The following is a 21,947-nucleotide window of genomic DNA, read 5'->3' as shown; positions in this document are numbered from 1 at the left end:
GTCTACATCAATACTGAGTCCGTTATAATTTCTACAGGTGCGTCTAATGAATGAATTCGAGGTATAATTGTTTTTACAAGTTGGTACATAAAAAAGGGAATTTAATCTAGTATAGCGAAGAGGACAACGGAAACCAATATTTTGTAAAAGATACGGCGAATCAACTATGTTATTGAGAATTTTGAAAAGAAAAATTAAATCATATCTAAGGCGCCTTTTTTGTAGTGATTCTATATTAAAATTGATCAAAGATGCGCCGTAATCATTTTCAATGTTACCAAAACGATATTCCAGGCTCCTTATAAATTTCTTTTGAATGTTTTCAATTTGATTAATATATACATTATATTGAGGGGACCATACTAATGAAGCAAATTCGAGTTGACTTCGCACATAAGTATAGTAAAGAAGTTTTAATGTATTTGGTGATGAGAATGGCTTGGAGATTCGTAAGATAAACCCTAGAAGTCTGTACGCCTTATCTACTATTGTATTTATGTGATCTCTAAATAAAAGCTTATCATCCATCAGTACACCCAAATCTCTCGCTTTCATTGAACGATTGACAATTTTCCCAGATAGTTTGTAGTCAAATAGTATACTTTTTTTCTTTCGAGTAAATGACATGACAAGACATTTATCAGAATTCAATAATAACTGATTGTCCTTGCAATAGCAACAGATTCTATCTAAGTCAGCTTGAAGAACTTCGCAATCATTTATTGAAGACACAATTTTAAATACTTTATTGTCATCAGCGTATAGCAAAAAATTTGAGTTTTGAATGCATAAACTTATATCATTGATATAAATAATAAAAAATAAGGGTCCAAGATGCGAACCTTGAGGGACACCTGATGGGATTGGTTTAAATGATGAATTAAATCCCTTGAGTGAGACCGATTGACTGCGGTTACTAATGTAGGAACATATCCAACGATACAGATTCCCCCGTATACCAATGTTCCAAAGCTTGCGAAGTAAGACCGAATGACTTATTTTATCGAAAGCCTTTGAATAATCCGTATATAAAACGTCTACCTGAAAACCTGCATCCATTGCATTCAAAACAATATCGGAAAATTCACAAAGATTTGATTCAACTGACCGTTTCTTATAGAATCCATGTTGATTGGGATTAATATGTGGTTTTATAACATCGAAGAGCTGATCGGTTACTATATTTTCAAGGATTTTACTAAAAATGGGAAGAAGAGAAATGGGTCGATAATTTACTACAAGACTCTTATTTCCTTTTTTATGCACAGGTGTAATATTTGCCTTTTTCCATATTTCAGGAAACGTGCCTTCCTTTATTGATAATTGAAAAAGATAAGTAAGAGGACGCGCAAGCTGTTTAATACATTTAGAAATAAAAAAAAGGGTGTAGGCCATCAAAGCCAGCACCCTTGCTGACTTTAAGTTTTTTGAGATATTTTGTTACCAATGACTCATTTATTTCTATAGCATTAAGATCAATTACACTATTTTCTTCGGCAGGAACACTACAACTAGATGCATTAGTTTCCAAAAATTCAGAATGGAAATATTCCGCAAAAGCATTACAAATATTCTGACCGCCAATTACCAAATTATCTTTGTAGGACATTTGAAGAGGCACATCACACCCAGCTCGCTTGGACTTGACAAAAGACCAGAAAAGTTTAGGTTCTCGGTTAATGTTATATTCAGCAGTTGTGATAAAATGTAGGTAGCATTCCTTATTCGTGCGTTTTTGTCTTTCCCTCAGCAAAGAAAAAGTATGATAATCAGACGCTTGAGAGTACTTTTTCCATTTTTTGTGAATTTTATTTTTTTCTGAAATTAACTTTATTAGCGGTCGAGTGTACCATGGAGGATATCGGCAATTATTATTTGTGAGACGCTTGGGAACAAAATTGTTTATAACTCCATTTAGAACAACGTAAAATTGCTGGGTTGCGTCTTCCATGTTCAGATTAGACAAAGTATCGAACCAATTAATATCATCTAAATGGGCACAAACATCATCGTAGTTTGCCTTATGAAATAAACGAACAAATCTTTGATTATCGGGAAGAATTTTGAATTGTAAATTGAGCAAAATTACAAGAGTCTTATGATGGGCGTCTTCCAGTGTTAATGGGGATACACATTCGGTGACTACGCAGTCAAAGTTGGAGATAACTAGATCTAGAATACGGCCACGAGTATTGGCATGCGAATTGAACTGGTAGAAGTTATTAAATGACATAAAATTACATAGAGACTTGCTAAGTGGATCATCCTTAGGATCGAGGGTGCAGTGAGTAAAACTGGGATTCGAAAGCCAGGCAGCATTAGATATATTGAAATCACCAATAATCAGGAAAATTTCATTAGGGGACGTTAAGAGTGTATCGGAAACTTTGTCAAAAAACTCGGATATCACTCGCAAATGTGAATTTCCATGAGGAAAGTAGGAACAGAACATATTTAAGGTTTTGTGATGTGTGATTGTGTTTACTTTAATCCAAATAACTTCCGCCGTTAGGTCCCAAGAATCTACTACAGAACTACAAAACATTTTTTTGACAGCTATGTTCGGCTATTGTCGGCTCACCGAACACGTTGGCGCGTGACGTCGCCTGCTGGCGCCACAGTATATAGTAGACTCGGTGGGAGTGGAAGCGGGAGAGAGGTGTTTATAATTTAATTTAATTCAGTGATCGTTTGAAAGAAGACAACTTGTAATCAAAGAAATTAAGACTGGTATGTTTGTTAGCAGACCTAAGAATTCTGGACATAGGGGAATGAAAACCATGGTTAGTCCTATGGTTATCGGTATGAAAGAGTTAGTTTTGTCTGAGGTTTCTAGTTGGGATATTTAATTTTATCGAGCTCAGTAGTTCAGGCGCATCAAGGAGTGAGTTGAGAATTTTAAATAGGAATAGAAGATATTTATTTAGTGCTTGTTTAAATCACTGTAAACTTTAACCAAAAGAGTCCAGATCTTGTCTTGAGTTATTAATTTGACAAAGACGAGTATTATTAAATGTATTTTTACATTCTTTTATTTTTATTGCCATGCTAGACCCTTTGTTTGCGAAGAAGTAATTTAAAATAGTTTGCGATTGACTCGGGTTGTATAAGTTGTTGCCCTGTAAGTGAATGTACCAGTGTTCCTATTTTGTCTTTCTTTTTGTCTGTTGTACCAACGATTTCTTGCATAGTTTCCCACACTTTTCTTGTGTTCATTCCACATTTTTCTTTTTTATTTCTATAGTAGTTTTCTTTTGCTCTTTTAATAATTTTCTTACAAATATTTCTATAGTTTTTAAAATAGTTGTGAAATGGTATATCATATAGGTCTTTTCAAACCATTTTGTGTAGATTGTCCCTTTTTTGAATGCTTGTGTTTATATATATTTTTATTTTTATTTAATTTGGGAAACCATCAGTTCTACATACACATAAACAAACAGATATAGTGTGTAAACTCAGAACCAATAGATTTTAGAATATCTATTATTTTAATGTCTGACAGAGTGATGTTTGTGTAGTCTGTGTCTTTAAATTTTGTATTGTACACTGAAAAAGTCCTACGAAAAAAAGCATTTTAACATACGATGTTTTACTTATTGGTACGTGAAACAGGTAGTACCGTCTACGAATCCTGGCTGGCACATGTATTGTTATTAAACTAAGTAATTCTGCACAGTCAACTATTTCTGTCATAATTTTGTGAAGCAGTAGTTGATCTTGTAGGTATTGCAGAGAAGTGATTCCATGGTAGGTGGAGGCAGCGAGAGTTGACCCATAAGAAATACCGGCTTTGTATTTTAGGTACTTTATAAATTTGTTCTGAATGTTTTCTATTCTTGTTAAATATATGGCATACTGGGGATTCCATATCTGAGATGCGTATTCCAAATGGCTTCTAACAAACGTATAATATAATGAAATTAAGGCCTTTGGATTATCAAAGTGTTTACTCATTCGAATTATGAAACCTAACGTGTATGTATACCGCTTTTTTTCAGGCCCTACTGTAAGATTGTGCTATGATCATGTCACTTCACACATATTCATATCAGATTATGGAACGGGGAGAATTGAGATGGTACACTTTGACGGTGAGAATCGTAGTTTTTTTATCATTTTGTAATCAGGGACAGTTTTTTTTATTCAATTTTTTTTTTCTATTACCCTTACCGATTACATTAACAAAACATTTGAACATTTTTTACTCAATTAAATTTAACAAGCCTAGTTGTCCATTCTATTTCGGTTAGCCAGAAGAAGAACTTGGACAAAAAGCAGTACACGAGATATAGGCGCATCAGTAAAGGCGTCTGCCTATAACAAATAATAAGAATAGAAACAAAACCATTTTTATTTTTTAAAATTAATATTATATTGTTAACGATAATCTTTTTAACATCTTTTGTAAAGGTCTGAGCTTTTGTTAAGTTTTGTCTGGTAGTTTTTTGTATAATTTCAGTCTCAGGGGTGCAATTATGAATCTTTATCAGAGTGGTTAATTTGGGAATATTCATTTTTTCCATGCGGCTAATTTTTGTTTTCATATATGGCCACACTGATGATTAAACATAAAAAAATATGTCTATGCGCCGCACAAAGTTCAATAAAAGTGATGCAGATAGTTCATTCTAGTCGTTCATCAATGTTTTGAGTATGTCCAAATGCTTGCAGACATGCTGGATTTTCTCCCTAAGCAGTTGTTCATATTTAAATTTGTTAAAAAAAACAGATGGAAGAGTTGAGGAAATGTGGATGTTCAAACATAGGCAGAATAGGGAATGTTACACAGTGTGTAAAGTGGCCACTTAAACCAGCCAATGACAGGCCATAAGCCCTGTAAATGCCTAGACTCCCATATTCTCTACTCAAAAATATTTTTCTCTGTTGCAAATTTTTTTAATTCTAGTCGTTATATGTATAAAATCTTTATTTCATATTTTAATATCCATTAATAAGCTTTAAAAATTGCCTTCAAAACGCATGTAAAGTTTTGTATTTTTGTGTCAAATATACTATTTTTTACACTCGTCTGCAATAAATTAATTTTTGTATTTTTTAATCAGTCAACAAATCAATAATGTTTTATGTTTTTAAAAAAAAAAAAAATTGTTTTCTTTCAGTTTCAATTTTCTCATTTTTCGAATTACCAAACCATTTTAGCGAGCCAAAGATGATTTTTAAGGAGTTTTTTTTTGCTTTTCTCGTTGCCTTGCCACAAGTCTAATACAGCTTTTGAAACCTATTACACCAAAAACAAAAATAGTCCCTTTTTTCGTATGGATCATGACACTCCCCAATATTCAGAGACACTTCATTTATAATTTCTAGGTTACGGGAGAAGAAGCTTCAGAGAACTGAAAAAATCTCAAATATCTTCCTTGGCAGTTCTCGGTGACATCGTGTTTTGGAGTAATTTATTTTCCACCAAGTTGTTCTGGACTCAAATATCTGATACAGAAAATAAAATCAATAAGAAGATAAGTATGGGTAAGACTGTATTTCAACAAATTCTACTAAATGTAAGTACTAACCGGATTCTGGTTTTGATTTCACGGGTGGTTTCTTCACTGCAATATTTTATTGTTCCTGCAGTTGGAGTACTAATGCAGTGCCTTATGCATCACTAGGTGTGGATGAAATTCATATATAATTTTACTTAATAAATTACACTGATCTTTTACCAAAAAACACTAATTTTAAGTTATTAAATACGACTTTATTGCTAGATACTTATCAATCATGAATTCTCAATATGGTCAACCTAAAGAACATAAAAATACAGTGACTCTTCCTGAATTATTTTACTTACTCTCAGAGGTGATGTTTCACACCGCAAAAGAAGTTGCATCTTCGGGGGACCACTGATGTAGCCTGGTACTTTAGGGACCTAGGCTCAGAGGAGATTTAGCAATGGATATGAAAGTGTACGCAAGCTCTCCACTCAGTGATCCGGCTTTGTAAAGATCTAGGTTTGGACGGCAGAAATTGACTTACGGGGACCCGTCACAACAGATCTCAGGCTGCAGTGACACCAGGAGCTTACTTAGGACTGATCCCTATCTTCATCATCAGTAGCGCTACAGCTCGTTGTGGGCCCTAGCCTCCTCCAGAATCTGTCTCCATTCCTCCCTGCACCCTGCGGTTTCTCTCCAGTCATGTCACTTTCCACATCATCCAGGAATATCCATTTTAGTCTGCCTCTGCTTGTCTGCCTTCCGGAGTGGTTTTAGGGGATAAGATCAACATTCATTCTGCGGACATTTATTTATTTAATAAATGTCCAGAGGACTCTTACAATATTGGTTAAGAAGTATTTACAGTATTATAATAATTGACACAAAATATAATCAGAATTGTTTCACTTATATGTTAATTGTAAAAAAGAAAAGAACAATGAAATAAAGTTAAGATGAGTAGAGAGAAACACATTTAAAAAAGGAGAATTGAGGGGATGGCAATTCAATGGGAAGGATAGCTAATTTAATAGCAGCGGGAGTGGTGTGGAGCAAGTCCAACAGCTCGGTATAATTATTAGCTGTTCTGTGGATGCTCACTAGGGGAGGGGAGAATGGTGGGTAAAGTTAGACCTATTTTACTCACACTGGAACATGTGTCGGAGTCCGGTGGTCCTTGTGGGTACACGAAAGTTTACCAGGGACAGTAATTTTGGGCAATCTATTATGGTGGATATCACTTTGTGCATCAGAGTGAGGTCAGCAATCGTCCTTCTGGTGGAGAGCAATGGTAACTTCAACTCAGACATCAAAGTTTGTTAGCAAATTTCATTTATATGTTTACCCTTTTTGAACTGTATGTAGCGTAAAAACTTCCGCTGAACTCTTTCCAAGTTAAAAAAGTTGTACAAAGAGCTCCGAATTGACGATGCATATTCCAGTTGTGATCGGACCAGAGGACTCCAATATTTTTAGCATTAATAGAATCTGAATATATGAACAAAATGACATTCATAAATCAATTTTGCAAAAAATGTGACTTCCAGCCTTTCAGCTTTAAGGTACAGATAACATCTGTTTGCTATATAGAATAGAATAGAGGACAAGTTAAAGCTTAACAGTGGGTGTGATCATTTTCAACACCTTTGGCCTTGTAGTAATATATTTGTTCTCGCACATTTTGGCAGATATACCCTTCCCAGTGGCTACAATCCACCTCGTGGCGGTGCCCAACTCCAACGCTCACATACACTCGCTTCACGAGTGTTCCATCGATGCGGCTGGCAAAAACCCGTGTTCCCACATCTGCGTCCAGAGTGACTCCACGAGAATGCACAGCGACCCCACTACCTCCTCCCCGGCCCATGCCTGCCTGTGCCCGACCCCGCTTGTTCTGGGCCGCGACGGGGCGACCTGCAACGAGGTGGCGCAGTGTAACGCGGACCACTTTACCTGTGAAAGGAGCAATCTATGCATAGACAAACAGCGAAAGTGCGATGGAAAGGTGGATTGCATCCAAGGTGAAGATGAAGAGAATTGCGCAGGTAATTTTATTTATTTCAAAAGCTTGCAGACAAAAAATGAATTCCACATAAGTGCTAGTTTAGTGCACTGCATAATCACAACCTATCGGCAATGATTTTTAATATCTATATTCTCGATGCTGAGATGATCAAACTTACCTTCATATGTATTTTGTTGGCCCTTAATGTACCTGACTACCACATCCATCACACGAACCTATCTCTTTACCATGTACCTACAGTTCACACCAACTATGCACAGAACTCTCCTCTGATTCCCTTGGCGCGTAATTATAATATAATATTTCAATAGCATAGATACATATTTAACTGCAGTAAACCCACTTTTAAAATAAGAATTAAAAAACTATTATTTGAAAAAAAATCTGTTTCTTTATAAAAAAAATATTTTTACATTATAAATTTAAGATGTTTCTATTCACTCATTTCAAACACACAGTCACCCTGTCCATAAACCCACTCGCACACCCATATACACCCACACACATATTCACATACCTACCAAAACCACACTCCACTCACCCACGCATCCTCACACACAAAAACTCGCACACATGCACTTCTACATGTAATTATATCGAACTGAACTGGATTTTTATAATTGTATTTATGTAGAAAACTGATTTGGATTTATTTTATGTTTTTTTATAATGTTGTGTATATTGCTGTTGTTTTTATGAATAAACAAAATTACAATCACAAATGCCCTTTGATTGGTTGCGATTATGAATGCACATTCATGGATAAGGACCGATAAAAAGTTTTAAATAATTTGCTACGTAATTTAATTTATTAATCCATTTGGTAACAATGCAATAACATCACAATTTGTATAATTGATCTCTGAATTTTTACAATAACAAAATATTGTTTCACACCCCCGTTTCGTGACAGTTCTACCTTTTTTTACTGTTAGTTATCATTTGACATGCAAAATAAGTAGATTTGTTGCATTTTTCTCGGAAACCATGAGTATTGGTTTTTTCTTAAGATGATGAGCACACACTATTTATATATGTGTCTATTTTTTTTTCTTTCTTATATTTAAAATATATTTAAGTAAATTACTATTCTTTAATTTTAATTGTATTATTTTACTCTATTTTCTTACTTAAAAAAAAAAAAAAAATATATCTTTAAACTATTTTTATGTTTATTATTTTATACGTATACAGTATTATGTCTGTACTCTTCTTATTTGAGTATTAATTAAAACTAATGTCTGAGCACCCGATGACAAACTATTATTGAATAGTTTAACGGGACAAAATATATATTAATACTTTGTTTTCTTTATAATGTATTAATATTGTAATAATATGTATATTTTATTGAATAAAGACTCTATAAAAAAAAATAATTCATGATTACATTCCTAATTAATTGAACTAGAATCATAAATATGAAAAAGCGAGTGAATTTTGCTATAATAGAGGTGATTAACTATGTCCTAAAATGAGAACCTCTCTAGGTTGCCTCTGCAACCACGAAAATAAAATCTTCAACAATTTAATGCTACATGGAAATAATACTGTTTATGAAAACTGTTGAGACTTAATGGAGTTAATACTGAATTATATTTAGAACTTTACATTCTCAAACAAATCGTGATTTCCGTTCGACATAAGCCAATGGGGAACTTAAATATCTCTAAACTATTTGAGGGCTTTGTGCGGGACGTAAAGTATCAAAGAGCTAAGTTATGATACTTGTTAATGTTTATTATTAATAATTTTCTTTTCCTTCATTATCTTGCTCAATACTTGCCGTCATGGTCTCCAGAAATGTCAGACACCAGGCGTACGGTGTATGATACACCTCCATTCCCTCCAGGTCATGATACCAGGTCAATATAGTGCAGGTAATTGGTAAAATAAACCAAAGTAGGTAACAAAATGCCGAACACTCCTCTAGTGGAACGGAAGGCCTGTTGACTACTGCCAACAGGCCGGCTTCTCCCGAAGAGTTTTAAGTGGTTTGCTCTCCACATGAGCGAATGCTGAGAAGTTCCTGATTGGCCCACATTAGTATATCCTTCCTGATCCCAACAGTTTAGATAAATTTAAAGAAATTTGATTGCAAAAAAATCCGCTTTTTTAAATATAAACTTTGTATATTAAAAGCAAGGTAAATATTTTTTTCCAGTCCTCAATCAAGAAGAGTACAGTGTTCAATGAGCACCCCGTTAATTCCTTTATTTAGACTTCAACTAATAAGAGACCGTCCTCTTCTTGACCTCGACCTTTAAATGTCCCCGATTTAACCAGGTTTTCGAGACGTCTCGTTATTTCATGCAGTATGTCTGAAATATTTTCTGCATGTTGTGGAATCTTTAGTTTATTAATAGTTCCTAAAAGATTGAGATATTTGTGCCTCTTGCAGTCCACTGAATGCGCAGCGTCTGCCTGGGAGCATTGTGTATTACTCCAAACGCAACAAATGTATATCTTTCTTTTGATAATATTTGTTTTTAAATTTTTCAGTACGCCCTTCGTGCAATCAAGATGAATTTCTCTGCAAAAGCGGACAGTGTATTTCAAAGACCCTTCGCTGCGATAGACACAATGATTGTCTGGACAAATCTGATGAAAAGGACTGTGAAGATTACGGTAAATAATTATAAATACATAATGTATGCTTATGTTGGAATAATAAGATCCGTTGGAAGATTTTCCCGATTTTATATGATTTAATTACAATTATTTAGAATTATGTAGATCACGATTATTGATTGATACGCAATGTAGATTACTTACATGATATTTTTTTTCACTGTTTACAATGGTATGGATAATTTAATGTAGTTATGCAGAAAGCAGCCACTTCAGAATTTTGAAAAAATGAGATATTAGGCTAATAATCACCTTCTGAAAATAGTGTTGATCACAAAAATGGCATTAAAACACTCACATCACTAGAAAAATCTTCCGGCATACATAGACGCTGGTGGGAAGATTATTGCCTCCAGAAATCTTTTTCTCTTAAATAAATTATACTGGGCATTTTCATTACATAAATTCATTAATTTAAACATTTAAAAAAAATAATTAAAAAATTAATGTTTTTTTTACAATATACATAAGAGGTAAAAAAGAGTATTAAAAAATTAATTATAATTACATAGCAATGAAATACATATTTATAATAAAAATAGTAAACAAAAATCCCACAAAGACATGGCCTATATATTTATTCCCGAAGAAATCTTATACAGTGGTCTCTACCCTTCGATAAAATCTAATTATGGATCTTCATCTTAAATATAGACGTTGTTTTGGAGAACTTAATATGTTCATCCAAGACCTTGAACACTCTTGGAGTTATATATGAAAAGTGTGTTCGAGCAAACATCGTACGAGTTCTCGGTATAAAGTTTGTTTTGCATTTCTTGTTATTTTAGCGAGTTCTCTTTGTAACTAATTGTAGATCCCAAGAAACGGTGTGAAGCGGAGCAATTCGAATGTAGATCAGGATTGTGTTTGGATAAAAGTTCACGATGCGACGGACATCCAGACTGCCCCGATGTCGACGACGAAAGTGACTGTCCTCAAAATGTTTGCAAGGAAAACGAGTTCAGGTTTATACACTTTCAAATTACTAAAATTGATTTATGAACAATTTTGGTGGAAGTTCTTTGTAATTGATTATATAAAACAGTGTTCGTTTAAAGTTAATTAAATCAATTTTCTTTCTATTGAGACTGGGACTAAAAACTGTTGACGATGCTGAATATTAAAATTAAAATGAGAATTTCATATGCTAAGCTAATATGTTGCACTTGCTAATGAAATTAAATAAAAATTGCAGTAATTTCCCTAACTAACTGTTATTTCAAATGATTTTTTGATGTTTTTTATCAGATTAAAAATATGGTACCTTACGCCTCTTCACAGGTGCAAGTCTTCCATGTGTATTCCGGAGTCTTGGGTCTGTGACAGAGGTGTGGATTGCCCCGATGGATCGGACGAGCCAAACAGCTGCGGTTTGTACATTATATCTATAAATGACACTGTGAAAAATGGATGATGGAGGCAGGGAAAAGTAAAATGAATAGTATCATTATTAACAATTAAAAAGGGTAAACCTGACATGAAATTTGCTATTGCATTGCCCTCTACCGGAAAGACAATTGCCGACCTAACTCTAATGCACAAAGTGGTATGCATCCTAATGGACTGCCCCAAATTACTGTCCCTGATAAACATTCGTGTATCCACGTGGACCCCGTGACTCCATCATATGTTCCAATGTGAGTACAATAGGACAAACTACACCCACCATTCTACTCTGGCTCGCATGCACAGAACTGCAAATACTTATTTATTATTATTATTATTATTATTATTGTTTATTAATTTACACGCCCGACGGGCTTTTACATATATTGGAAATTATATTCAAGTGCAGCAGTGAAACATAAGTAGGTAAATTTAGTTAAAATTAAAGATAACATAAGAAAAACCAAAAGCTACAATAAGGAAATGTACCAACATAGGTATATGGGTACATAGAAAAATATTTAATCAATTTACATATGAAAACATACACACATACATATAAGTTTATACATTATTATAGAGATACATGAGAAAAAAAAATAGTAAATAAAGAACAATATTAAGAAATTTTATACAAATTAATTTATAACCTTTTGAATACTTAACCTATATTTATATAAAGACAGATGAAATATATCAACTTCACCATACTCGTTACCTAGCCGGTGTAGTCTAGGTATTGGTGAATTGTAATAATAATTATGACTGCCAGGAGATTAAAAAAATAACGTTAGCTGCCGAGTATTTCCAACAGGTACTTTTAAGCTGATAACACTAGTTAATTACGGGACGTCCAATACGCCATTTGCTATTTTATATAAATTTAATAAATCATTTTTAATTCTTCTTTTACAATGAGTTGACATATTTAGTGTACTTATCCAGAGCTGTTGGATTTACTTCATACCCCAAAATCACTGTCCCTGATAAACATTCGTGTATCCACGTGGACCCCGTGACTCCATCACATGTTCCAATGTGAGTACATTAGGACAAACTACACCCGTTAGTCTACTCTGGCTCGCATGCACAGAACTGCAAATACTTATCCAGAGCTGTTTGACTTACTCCACACTACTCATGTTGCAATTTAATCACCTGTGCTATCCGCTGAATGCCTATAATCTGAATTCTTTAACTTTAAAGCGTAACGGATCAGACAAAGATACATCTTCTCTTCGAAAAAAATATGATGCATTAAAATATTTTATTGCTTTGAATGTTGCAGAGTACAATAAGGCTTGTGCTGCCGGACTCTTCCACTGCCATTCTGGTCACTGTATAGCTTCTAGTCTCATGTGTAACAGTATAGATGACTGCGGGGATGGCTCCGATGAAATTCACTGTCTTACTCCGGATCAAAAACAAATGGAGGTAAGCCAATTCAATTCCATACCTGAACAATGCGGCTGTTAAATTTCAAAACCTAGGTGACAAATTTCAGAAATTTCATAGTATTGCTTTTGCGTACATTGCTGCTGAAATTTTGTATGGATTCCATCCTTCCGTTGGAGAAATTGATGTTTTTAATTTTCCACTGTCAATTTTTACACTGAAAATTCTTTGAGTGATAAAATCGAAATAACTTACGTTATTCAAATGCTGTAAAAATCACTGGATAATAAATGAGTTTTACCTACCTGTAACGTACGCGTTACCACGATGAAAGTTTCGCCGGTTCGTCACCCGCGTCTGCCGCAGTCAAGCTTCCCGGCGTAAGTGGGAAGCCGCCCTCCCAGACAGAGCCAAAGACAAAGTCGGAAGGTAGGAGCACAGCTGCGCCGACCGCAAGTCAACCTCAATAGCCCTGAAAAGGACTTTCCACCCGGTCCAAGTGGTGCAGAGAGGCGAAGGCAGTCAGCAGGCAGAGCGGAGCGAAGAGCGAAGTGCAGGAAGGCGAACAGGACGGAGAACGGAATAAAACACGTGTGAACTGTTCAGAGTTAGGAACTCAACTGATTTAATATCTCCAATTGACCGCCTTATAAAGCGGTGCGCGTCGGGCTCCGTGAGTCGGCCATCCCACCCGCGCCGGCTGCCTCGGAGTGGTGGGGGTAATCTTTCCCCGCCACTCGCTACATGCCGCCGGCCGCAGGTGGCGTAAATACGGGCGCTCAATGCCCGTACGGGCCATTTCGTCGGCAGCCGCGACGCGCGCAACATGACATTTACATAATATATTTTTGTACATTTTATTCATTTTAACCTAGCTATTTTTCCCCGGTAATACTGAGGCCAGGCTCGAAAGTGACCATTTTATCTTTATTGAGAGCCCAGCCATCAGTTCCATACATTTACCGGGGATCCTTTCTAATTAATGTATTATTTTAATTTATTCGATTTTACGCGTCCGGAACACTCCCCCCGTGCAGCTAGTCTGTACTATTTTCCTGCTGGGCGCGTTGTTCCTCTTCCTTCATTAGTACGGCGATCTTCACCGCTGGTCTGGTGTAGGTGCCGTTGGTGGTCCGCACCTCGACGACTCGTACTTGTCCGTCAGCTGCTGGTTCTGCACGGGTGACTCTGCCGCGAGGCCAAGAATTCCGCGGCAGATTTGGGTCCATGATGAGCGCGAGGTCCCCGACCTGTATTGGAGGCGCGGGCTCGCGCCATTTCTTCCTGTGCGCCAAGGTGGGAAGATACTCCCTCAGCCATCGGCGCCAAAACATGTCGGCCATTTTCTGGGCGATCCTCCATTGCTTATGAAGGCAGGCCCCTTCTTCTCTTTTGTTATAATATGCCAGAGTTGGCTGTGTGTTGGCTGACCCGAGCAAGAAGTGGTTCGGGGTCAGCGGTGCTTCGTCGTTGGGCTTGGTTGACACATGCGTGAGCGGGTGATTGTTCACGGTGTACTCTGCTTCAGCCAATATGGTTTTGAGGGTCTCCTCTCTTGGAGCCTGCTCGTTGAGGGTTGCGTGGAGGGCTCGTTTTACAGATCTCACGAGTCTTTCCCACGCTCCCCCCATATGAGGTGATGAGGGCGGAATGAATTTCCACTCAATTTTGCGAACTGTAAGTTCGGCGAGCATTCTGGGGTCCGCCAGGAGCTCGTCTACGGCCTGTTTCAGCTCTTTGTCCGCTCCCCTGAAGTTGGTAGCGTTGTCCGAGTATAACGCGTGTGGGCAGCCTCTGCGGGCGGCCATCCTTCTTATGGCCATTATGGCGGAGTCGCTTTCGAGGGACGACGCTAGCTCCAGGTGGATCGCGCGTGTGGTGAGGCAGGTGAACAGTGCCCCATAGCGCTTTTCTTTTCTTCGGCCGTTGGTGATCATCATCGGCCCGAAGAAGTCAAGCCCGCAGTGCGTGAACGGCGGCGTCCTGAAGGCCAGTCGGGCCTCAGGCAGTTGCCCCATCAGCGGGGGTTGGGGCCGGCTGCGCAGCATTTTACACAGCGGGCACCATCGTGTTATCTTCCTCACAGCCCCGCGGAGTCGCAGGATGAGGTAGCTGGCTCTCAGGTCGGCGATCGTCCTCTCGACTCCCGGGTGGCCACCCTTCCGGTGGCTGTGCGTGATCAGCAGCCGGGTGTATGGGCAGGTCCCGTCCATGATAGGCGGCGCGCTGCAGTCCTCTGCGAAGCTCTGTGCCGCTTGGATGCGCGTTCCCATCCGGATGACTCCCTCTTCGTCTAAGAAGGGTGCCGCTGCATGGAGGCGGCTGTGCGGCGGGATAGGCGCCTTTCGTCTCAGGAGCTCCAGCTCTTCTCCGAAAGCCGTCTCCTGGGACCGCTTCAGCAGCATGATTTCTGCGGCCCGTGTTTCTGAGGCGTGAAGTTCAAAGGTCCCCCCTGGGGACGGTAGGGACTCGTGGCGGCGGCATCGTGCGATGAATCGCAGCACCCATGCCGTCGCCCTGACGAGTCGGGTCCACGACGAGAAGCGCTGCACCTGGGGTAGGGCCTCCGTCCGTCTGATGTGGCCCACGAAGTGGCGGGGTTGTTTCCGCTCCAGCGTCTTCTCGTCCGGTTGTTGTAGTAACTTCTTCTCTTTCGGCCAGTCGGCTTCCCCTTTTCTCAGGAAGCCGGGGCCTCCGAACCATAGTCCCGACCTCGCAAGGTCGGGTGGGCCCTTGTCGCGGGTCCCTATGTCGGCTGGGTTGTCCTTGGTGGGGACCCATTTCCAGTCCCGTACGTCTGTGAGCTCGTCAATCTCGCCCAGCCTGTTTGCGACGAACGTGCTGTACCGCAGTGGGTCGGTTCGCAGCCAACACAGGACCGTGCTCGAGTCCGTCCAGAACACGGTTTGGGTGATGAGAGCTCGACTCTCTTTTTTTATGGTGGCGGCCATCCTTGCCGCTAGTAGCGCTGCCTGGAGTTCTAGTCTAGGCACTGACAGAGGCTTTAGGGGGGCCACCTTGCACTTCGCCATTGCGAAACTTGTGGTATCGGCCCCCACAAAGTATGCCACTGTGCAGCATGCCTGCTCTGACGCGTCGCAGAACACGTGCAGTGTCACGGGTTCTTTCTGCCCTTGCAGCGAGCATCTCGGTATTGTACAGCCGTTCGCTGCCAGCAGGTCGCGCCATTCCAACCACTTTTCGGCGTGGTCCGGTTGCAGCGGTTGGTCCCAACCTGTGTTTGTCCTCCAGATGGCTTGCAGCAATATCTTCGCCCGTATCGTGAGGCACGCAATGAAGCCTACTGGGTCGAAGATACTCATGGCGGCGCTCAACATGCCGCGCTTGGTGGGTCGCTCCGGGATGGCTGCACTTTCGGCTCCGTGCCGAAATATAAATAGGTCGCTCTTGGGATCCCATACGATCCCGAGGACCCGCTCCGTCATTACTTCTTCCCCTATGGTGACTGCTGTATTGGCCCGGTCGTCGGCCTTTACTTCTTCCAGGACATCTGGTTTGTTTGAAGCCCACCCGGTGAGCCGGAACCCGCCATTGCCGAGTACGAGGGTAACATCGCGTACCAGGCTTGCAGCTGTTTCTTCGCTGTCTGTGGCGTCTAGGTAGTCATCCATGTACATATTGTGCTCGATCGCCTCTGCTGCGGCGGGAAATTCTTTCGCGTGTGCTCGTGCGACTGTGTTTCGCACGAATTGCGCGCTGCTGGGTGAGCACTTCGCTCCAAACATCATGGACGCGAAGACAAACGTGTCGGGCTCCTGCCCGTCCTGCGTCCGCCATAGGAACCGCTGCGATTGCTGGTCGGCTTCCCGGATTCTTATCCGCAGGAACATCTCCCGTATGTCGGCCGCGATGGCTACTCGTCCCTCTCTGAAGCGGATCACGTTTCCGAGGAGGGATGAAAGCAGGTCAGGTCCCGTCAGTAGATGGTCGTTCAACGCCGTCCTCTGGAACTGGGCGGCGGCGTCGAACACGACCCTTATCTTGCCAGGCTTGTTGGGGTTTGTCACCGCGAAGTGGGGCAGGTACCATTTGCGCGAATGGTGGGCGTCTACCTCCTCGCGGCTTAGTTTGACGGCGTATCCCTTGTCAATGTAGTCCGCCATCTTGGCGCGATATGCGATCGCCAGTATCGGATCCTTCCGTAGTTTATTTTCCAGGGAGTGCAGCCGCTTCATGGCTGCTTGCCGGTTGCAGGGCAAAGAATCTCCGTCTTTCGCCCACAGTAAACCGGTCTCCCATCGTCCGGATGGTAGTTGTGTGGTTGAGCTGCTCATGAGCTCCGCCGCTCGCACATCTGCGGCGCGGCAACGTTCCAGGGTGGTTACACCTAGCGAGTCAACGGCGAAGCTCTTCTTTACCAGTTCCGCTAAGTCCCTTTCACCCTGGCCGTCTGGGGGTAATTCAAAGGCGGGGTGCACAGCCCCGCCGTAGGTGACGGCTCCTAGGGCCGTCTCGATGGTTAGCCGCCCGTCCTCTTGTAGGACTGGCGGGCCTGTAGATACCATTAGGGTGGCGTAATCAAGACCGATTAACATCTTCGGCTTGATGCCTGGCCCGTGTGTCTTGGTGCTCTTTCGGTTGCGGTGCGGCAGATCCATGACCCGCACCGTCTGTGCCTGGACACCAAATTCTTTGTTTCCTTTAACGAGGATTACGGATACACGCTGTGATTGTAGCGTGTCCGTGTTCCCACTGGCACCGATGAGTCTCAACTCCTCGCAGGCCCCGGTGGCGCCCACTGCACGGGCGACATCCTCCTCGAGGAGAGTTACCGATGAACCCTCGTCTAGTAGTGCGTGGATCTCCATTGACCCACGCGGGCCCTTCAAGGTTACTGGCACTACCTTGAAGGTCACTGGGACTTCCGTTCGCCTTGTCAATAAGACTTGCTCGTTCGGCGTACTGTCCACTCTCTCGCGGTGTAGCGACCGATGATGCCGCCCGTGGCACTCGTCGCACTTCGCCGCTTCACAGGTGGTCGTTTTGTGTCCCGGTTCCAGGCATCCGTAGCACACGAACTTGGCACGCACAATTGTCCACCTCTCCTCTACCGTTTTCCGGAGAAACTTCCGGCATTGTCCGAATGCGTGTCCACTCATGTCGCAGAACAGGCATTTTTTGTCCTGAGTGAGAAACACGTGCCTTTCTTGGGTACGCCTTTTCTCCACTCGGGCGGGTTCCGTGCTGATCCCGATGCAACCCGCATTCGGTATTGCACCGGTCAGTCTCGCTAGCCACAGTGCCAGATCCCTGGGGGTAGCTTTCCTCACGGTATCCGCTCGTGACATAATCCACATCATCCTCTCGACTCGTGGCAGCTTCTGAGTCATCTCGGACAGAAGCTTCGGGGAGGAGAGGTGGCTTCCATCGAGGCCCTCTACGGTCGATACGACGTTTCTTATCGCGACCGCGTAGTCCGTCAGGGCCTCCAGGGATGCGTTGTCGGCCAGTTTAGGGAGTTTTCTTACCCGCTCCAGTACTCTGTCCACGACGATCTCCGGGTGTCCAAAGGCGGCCTCTAACATCTTCACAATGTCCGGCACATTTCGGGGATCTACCAGCAAAGACGACACTGTGGCCTTGGCCCGTCCTGTGAGGGCTCGTTGCAGACGGAGAATGTTCTCCGCGTTTGTAAGGGAGCACATCTGTGTCGATTGATCAAATTGCGCCTTAAATATTCGCCATTCTAGCGGGTCGCCGGAGAATTGCGGTAGATCCCTAGCGCCGGTTTGCCTCGCCATGAACGTGTGCCACTCCGGCGGCTGTCTGTATTTTGTCACAGGCTCGCCGGTGGCACCCGGCGGCATGTATTCCGTGGGTAGCCCCTCTTGTACCCACGCGCTCACCGGGTCACGAAACTCGTAGCCCCCCAGTGGTATAGTACGTGCCGCTACGGGCTCGCCTGGCCCGGCGGCGTAGCGTACGTCGGCGTCCTCCCTTCGGCTGTGTGCAGGTGGCGCCTCATTGTCCCGATGCCGCTCATTGTAGCGGCCTTGTAAATGTGCGTTTGTCGCTCCGGCGTAGGCCGGCTCAGCGGCGTAGCGTGTGTTGGCGGGCTCCTTCATCCTGGAGTCCGTCTCTGCGACCGGGTGCCTCCGTGGCACCCCGTCTCTCACCCGGCCGCTGTCGTAGTGGCTCGGCGGAAATGTGTACGCCACTCCGGTGTCCTCCGGATCAGCGGCGTAGCGTGTGTTGGCGGCCTCCTTCGTCCTGGAGTCCGTCTCTGCGACCGGGTGCCTCCGTGGCACCCCGTCTCTCACCCGGCCGCTGTCGTAGTGGCTCGGCGGAAGTGTGTACGCCGCTCCGGTGTCCTCCGGATCAGCGGCGTAGCGTGCGGTGGCGGCCTCCCTTGTCCTGGAGTCCGTCTCTGCGACCGGGTGCCTCCGTGGCACCCCGTCTCTCACCCGGCCGCTGTCGTAGTGGCTCGGCGGAAGTGTGTACGCCGCTCCGGTGTCCTCCGGATCAGCGGCGTAGCGTGCGGTGGCGGCCTCCCTTGCTCTGAAGGCTGCTTCCGTGTCGGCGACAGGGCGCTTCCATGCGGCCCCGTCTCTCACCCGGCCGCTGTCGTAGTGGCTCGGTGGATGGATGTACGCCGCTCCGGTGTCCTCCGGATCAGCGGCGTAGCGTGTGGTGTGGCGTGCGGCGGCGGCCTCCCTTGTGCTGAAGGCTGCTTCCGCGTCGGTGACAGGGCGCTTCCAAGCGGCCCCGTCTCTCGCCCGGCTGCTGTCGTAGTGGCTCGGCTGCTGGATGTACGCCGCTCCGGTATCCTCCGGATCAGCGGCGTAGCGTGCGGCGTGGCGTGCGGCGGCAGCCTCCCTCGTACTGAGGGCTGCGTCGGTCCTAGACGCGTCTGACTTCAGCGGCAGCGGCTTGTGAGCCGGTTCCGACGTCCCGTGCGATGTGAGGTCCCTCTCGATGGTGGGCGTGAGGGGGGTTGCCATGTCTCGTCTGGCGTCCTCTCTCGCGTTGGCGGCCTTCAGCGCGGCGATGATCTCGTTGAGGCTGCTCACCTGCCTCTCGTGATGCGCCTCGCGTTCCTCCATCTGTCGGCGAAATGTCGCCGATGAGATGGACCGCTCCGAGGGTGCGGATCCCTCGTCCGAGTCCTTTTGTTCCTCCAGAAGTCCTTGATGAGGCTCCTCCTGGCAGTCGTGTGAAGGCCCTGGCTGGGGCTCCTCCTGATGTGCTCGTACAGACCCCGGTTGGGGCTCCTGTAGCTCCTCTTCGTGCTCCGTGCCGGCGTCTCGACGCGTTCCCGAACGCGTCGACACAGGCGATCTGTTGACCGGCATGCTGTAGGTGTGTTGTAGACTGGAGACCACTGGCGACGATCCGGCTCGAAGGACCAAATGTAACGTACGCGTTACCACGATGAAAGTTTCGCCGGTTCGTCACCCGCGTCTGCCGCAGTCAAGCTTCCCGGCGTAAGTGGGAAGCCGCCCTCCCAGACAGAGCCAAAGACAAAGTCGGAAGGTAGGAGCACAGCTGCGCCGACCGCAAGTCAACCTCAATAGCCCTGAAAAGGACTTTCCACCCGGTCCAAGTGGTGCAGAGAGGCGAAGGCAGTCAGCAGGCAGAGCGGAGCGAAGAGCGAAGTGCAGGAAGGCGAACAGGACGGAGAACGGAATAAAACACGTGTGAACTGTTCAGAGTTAGGAACTCAACTGATTTAATATCTCCAATTGACCGCCTTATAAAGCGGTGCGCGTCGGGCTCCGTGAGTCGGCCATCCCACCCGCGCCGGCTGCCTCGGAGTGGTGGGGGTAATCTTTCCCCGCCACTCGCTACATGCCGCCGGCCGCAGGTGGCGTAAATACGGGCGCTCAATGCCCGTACGGGCCATTTCGTCGGCAGCCGCGACGCGCGCAACATGACATTTACATAATATATTTTTGTACATTTTATTCATTTTAACCTAGCTATTTTTCCCCGGTAATACTGAGGCCAGGCTCGAAAGTGACCATTTTATCTTTATTGAGAGCCCAGCCATCAGTTCCATACATTTACCGGGGATCCTTTCTAATTAATGTATTATTTTAATTTATTCGATTTTACGCGTCCGGAACACTACCATTAAAACTCATATTATGTTGCCTCTCTTATCCAGAATATGTGTATGTGAGATAGCATCTCCTTTCCGGCCAGCGTTACCTAGTTCCTACCCGCCTCTTAATACCGTCCTGTTTCTATGGCAATGCTGTAAAAATCACTATGAGATAATGATCTAGTGATAATGATTTACTTTTTTTTTATCAGATTTTCTTATAGGTTTTATCGTATTAAACATTAAAAAATAAATAACGCGTAATTTTATTTAGTAAACTATGTAATTAAAATGAAAACAAACATGAACATACCTTTTTTTTGTCTTTTAATGTTTCGTAGCTAGCGTCACAAACTTTAGGTACAAGAAGTGACATAGCATTTTTCGACACTCTAAATGTATTTTGCAGCCATTTAAAGCTCATACCCGTCACTAAAAATGCTTTTGTTATTTGGAGTTTTACTTGGGCTGGTATACATTTTCTCATTACTATATTTTTCGTTGGATTTTTGGCGAAACATGGCTTAGTAGTAAAAAAGTTTTTTTTTTTAAAACATTTCTTGTACAAAACAAGTTTCTTACATGAACTTAGAATATTGTTATTTTGAAAGGTTACTCACAAAAGTTGGGAAAGGATCAAACATGTGCAACTTGCTATTTTGGCATTATATGTTATATTCTTGACGTTGTTTAAATATAAATTATTTATTTCAGTCCTCGGAATGTAAAGACACAGAGTATTCTTGCGACTCCAATTCCACAATCTGCTTGCCCTTGTCTGCTAAGTAAGTACTTTATGTTTGTTGTTTTTTTTTTATTTGTTCAGTCAATTGTGTTATAAGCACCTCGCGGTAACATTTTGTGCAGCAAGAAGTGTTGATGACACCTGGTATTGTAAACTGATCTAACCTAACTTAACCTAACCTAATCTAACCTAGCCAAAAGGAAAACTTAATCAAACTGCCTAGACGAATCGGGTTAAGTTGGG

The 21,947-nt window shown here is 42.9% G+C and overlaps 1 protein-coding gene across 1 annotated transcript in view; it reads left to right on the top strand.

The window, feature by feature from the left end:
• yl (Putative vitellogenin receptor yl) overlaps window positions 1-21,947 on the top strand; it is a 62,427-nt gene that overhangs the window by 27,043 nt on the left and 13,437 nt on the right. Inside the window, exons 18-25 of the mRNA XM_088237994.1 lie at window positions 4,002-4,094; window positions 5,332-5,490; window positions 7,145-7,501; window positions 9,985-10,110; window positions 10,928-11,078; window positions 11,362-11,483; window positions 12,788-12,933; window positions 21,674-21,744. Coding sequence (XP_088094120.1) covers window positions 4,002-4,094; window positions 5,332-5,490; window positions 7,145-7,501; window positions 9,985-10,110; window positions 10,928-11,078; window positions 11,362-11,483; window positions 12,788-12,933; window positions 21,674-21,744 — 1,225 coding nt within the window. The remainder of the gene's footprint in view (window positions 1-4,001; window positions 4,095-5,331; window positions 5,491-7,144; window positions 7,502-9,984; window positions 10,111-10,927; window positions 11,079-11,361; window positions 11,484-12,787; window positions 12,934-21,673; window positions 21,745-21,947) is intronic.

The sequence above is a fragment of the Micrasema longulum genome, unplaced genomic scaffold (genome assembly GCF_059751315.1).
Source record: "Micrasema longulum isolate JH-2025_06_02 unplaced genomic scaffold, ASM5975131v1 h1tg001806l, whole genome shotgun sequence".
NCBI classification, from domain to species: Eukaryota; Metazoa; Arthropoda; class Insecta; order Trichoptera; family Brachycentridae; genus Micrasema; species Micrasema longulum.
Note: the sequence above shows the minus strand (reverse complement) of the source record. Positions and strands in the feature narration are given on the sequence as shown.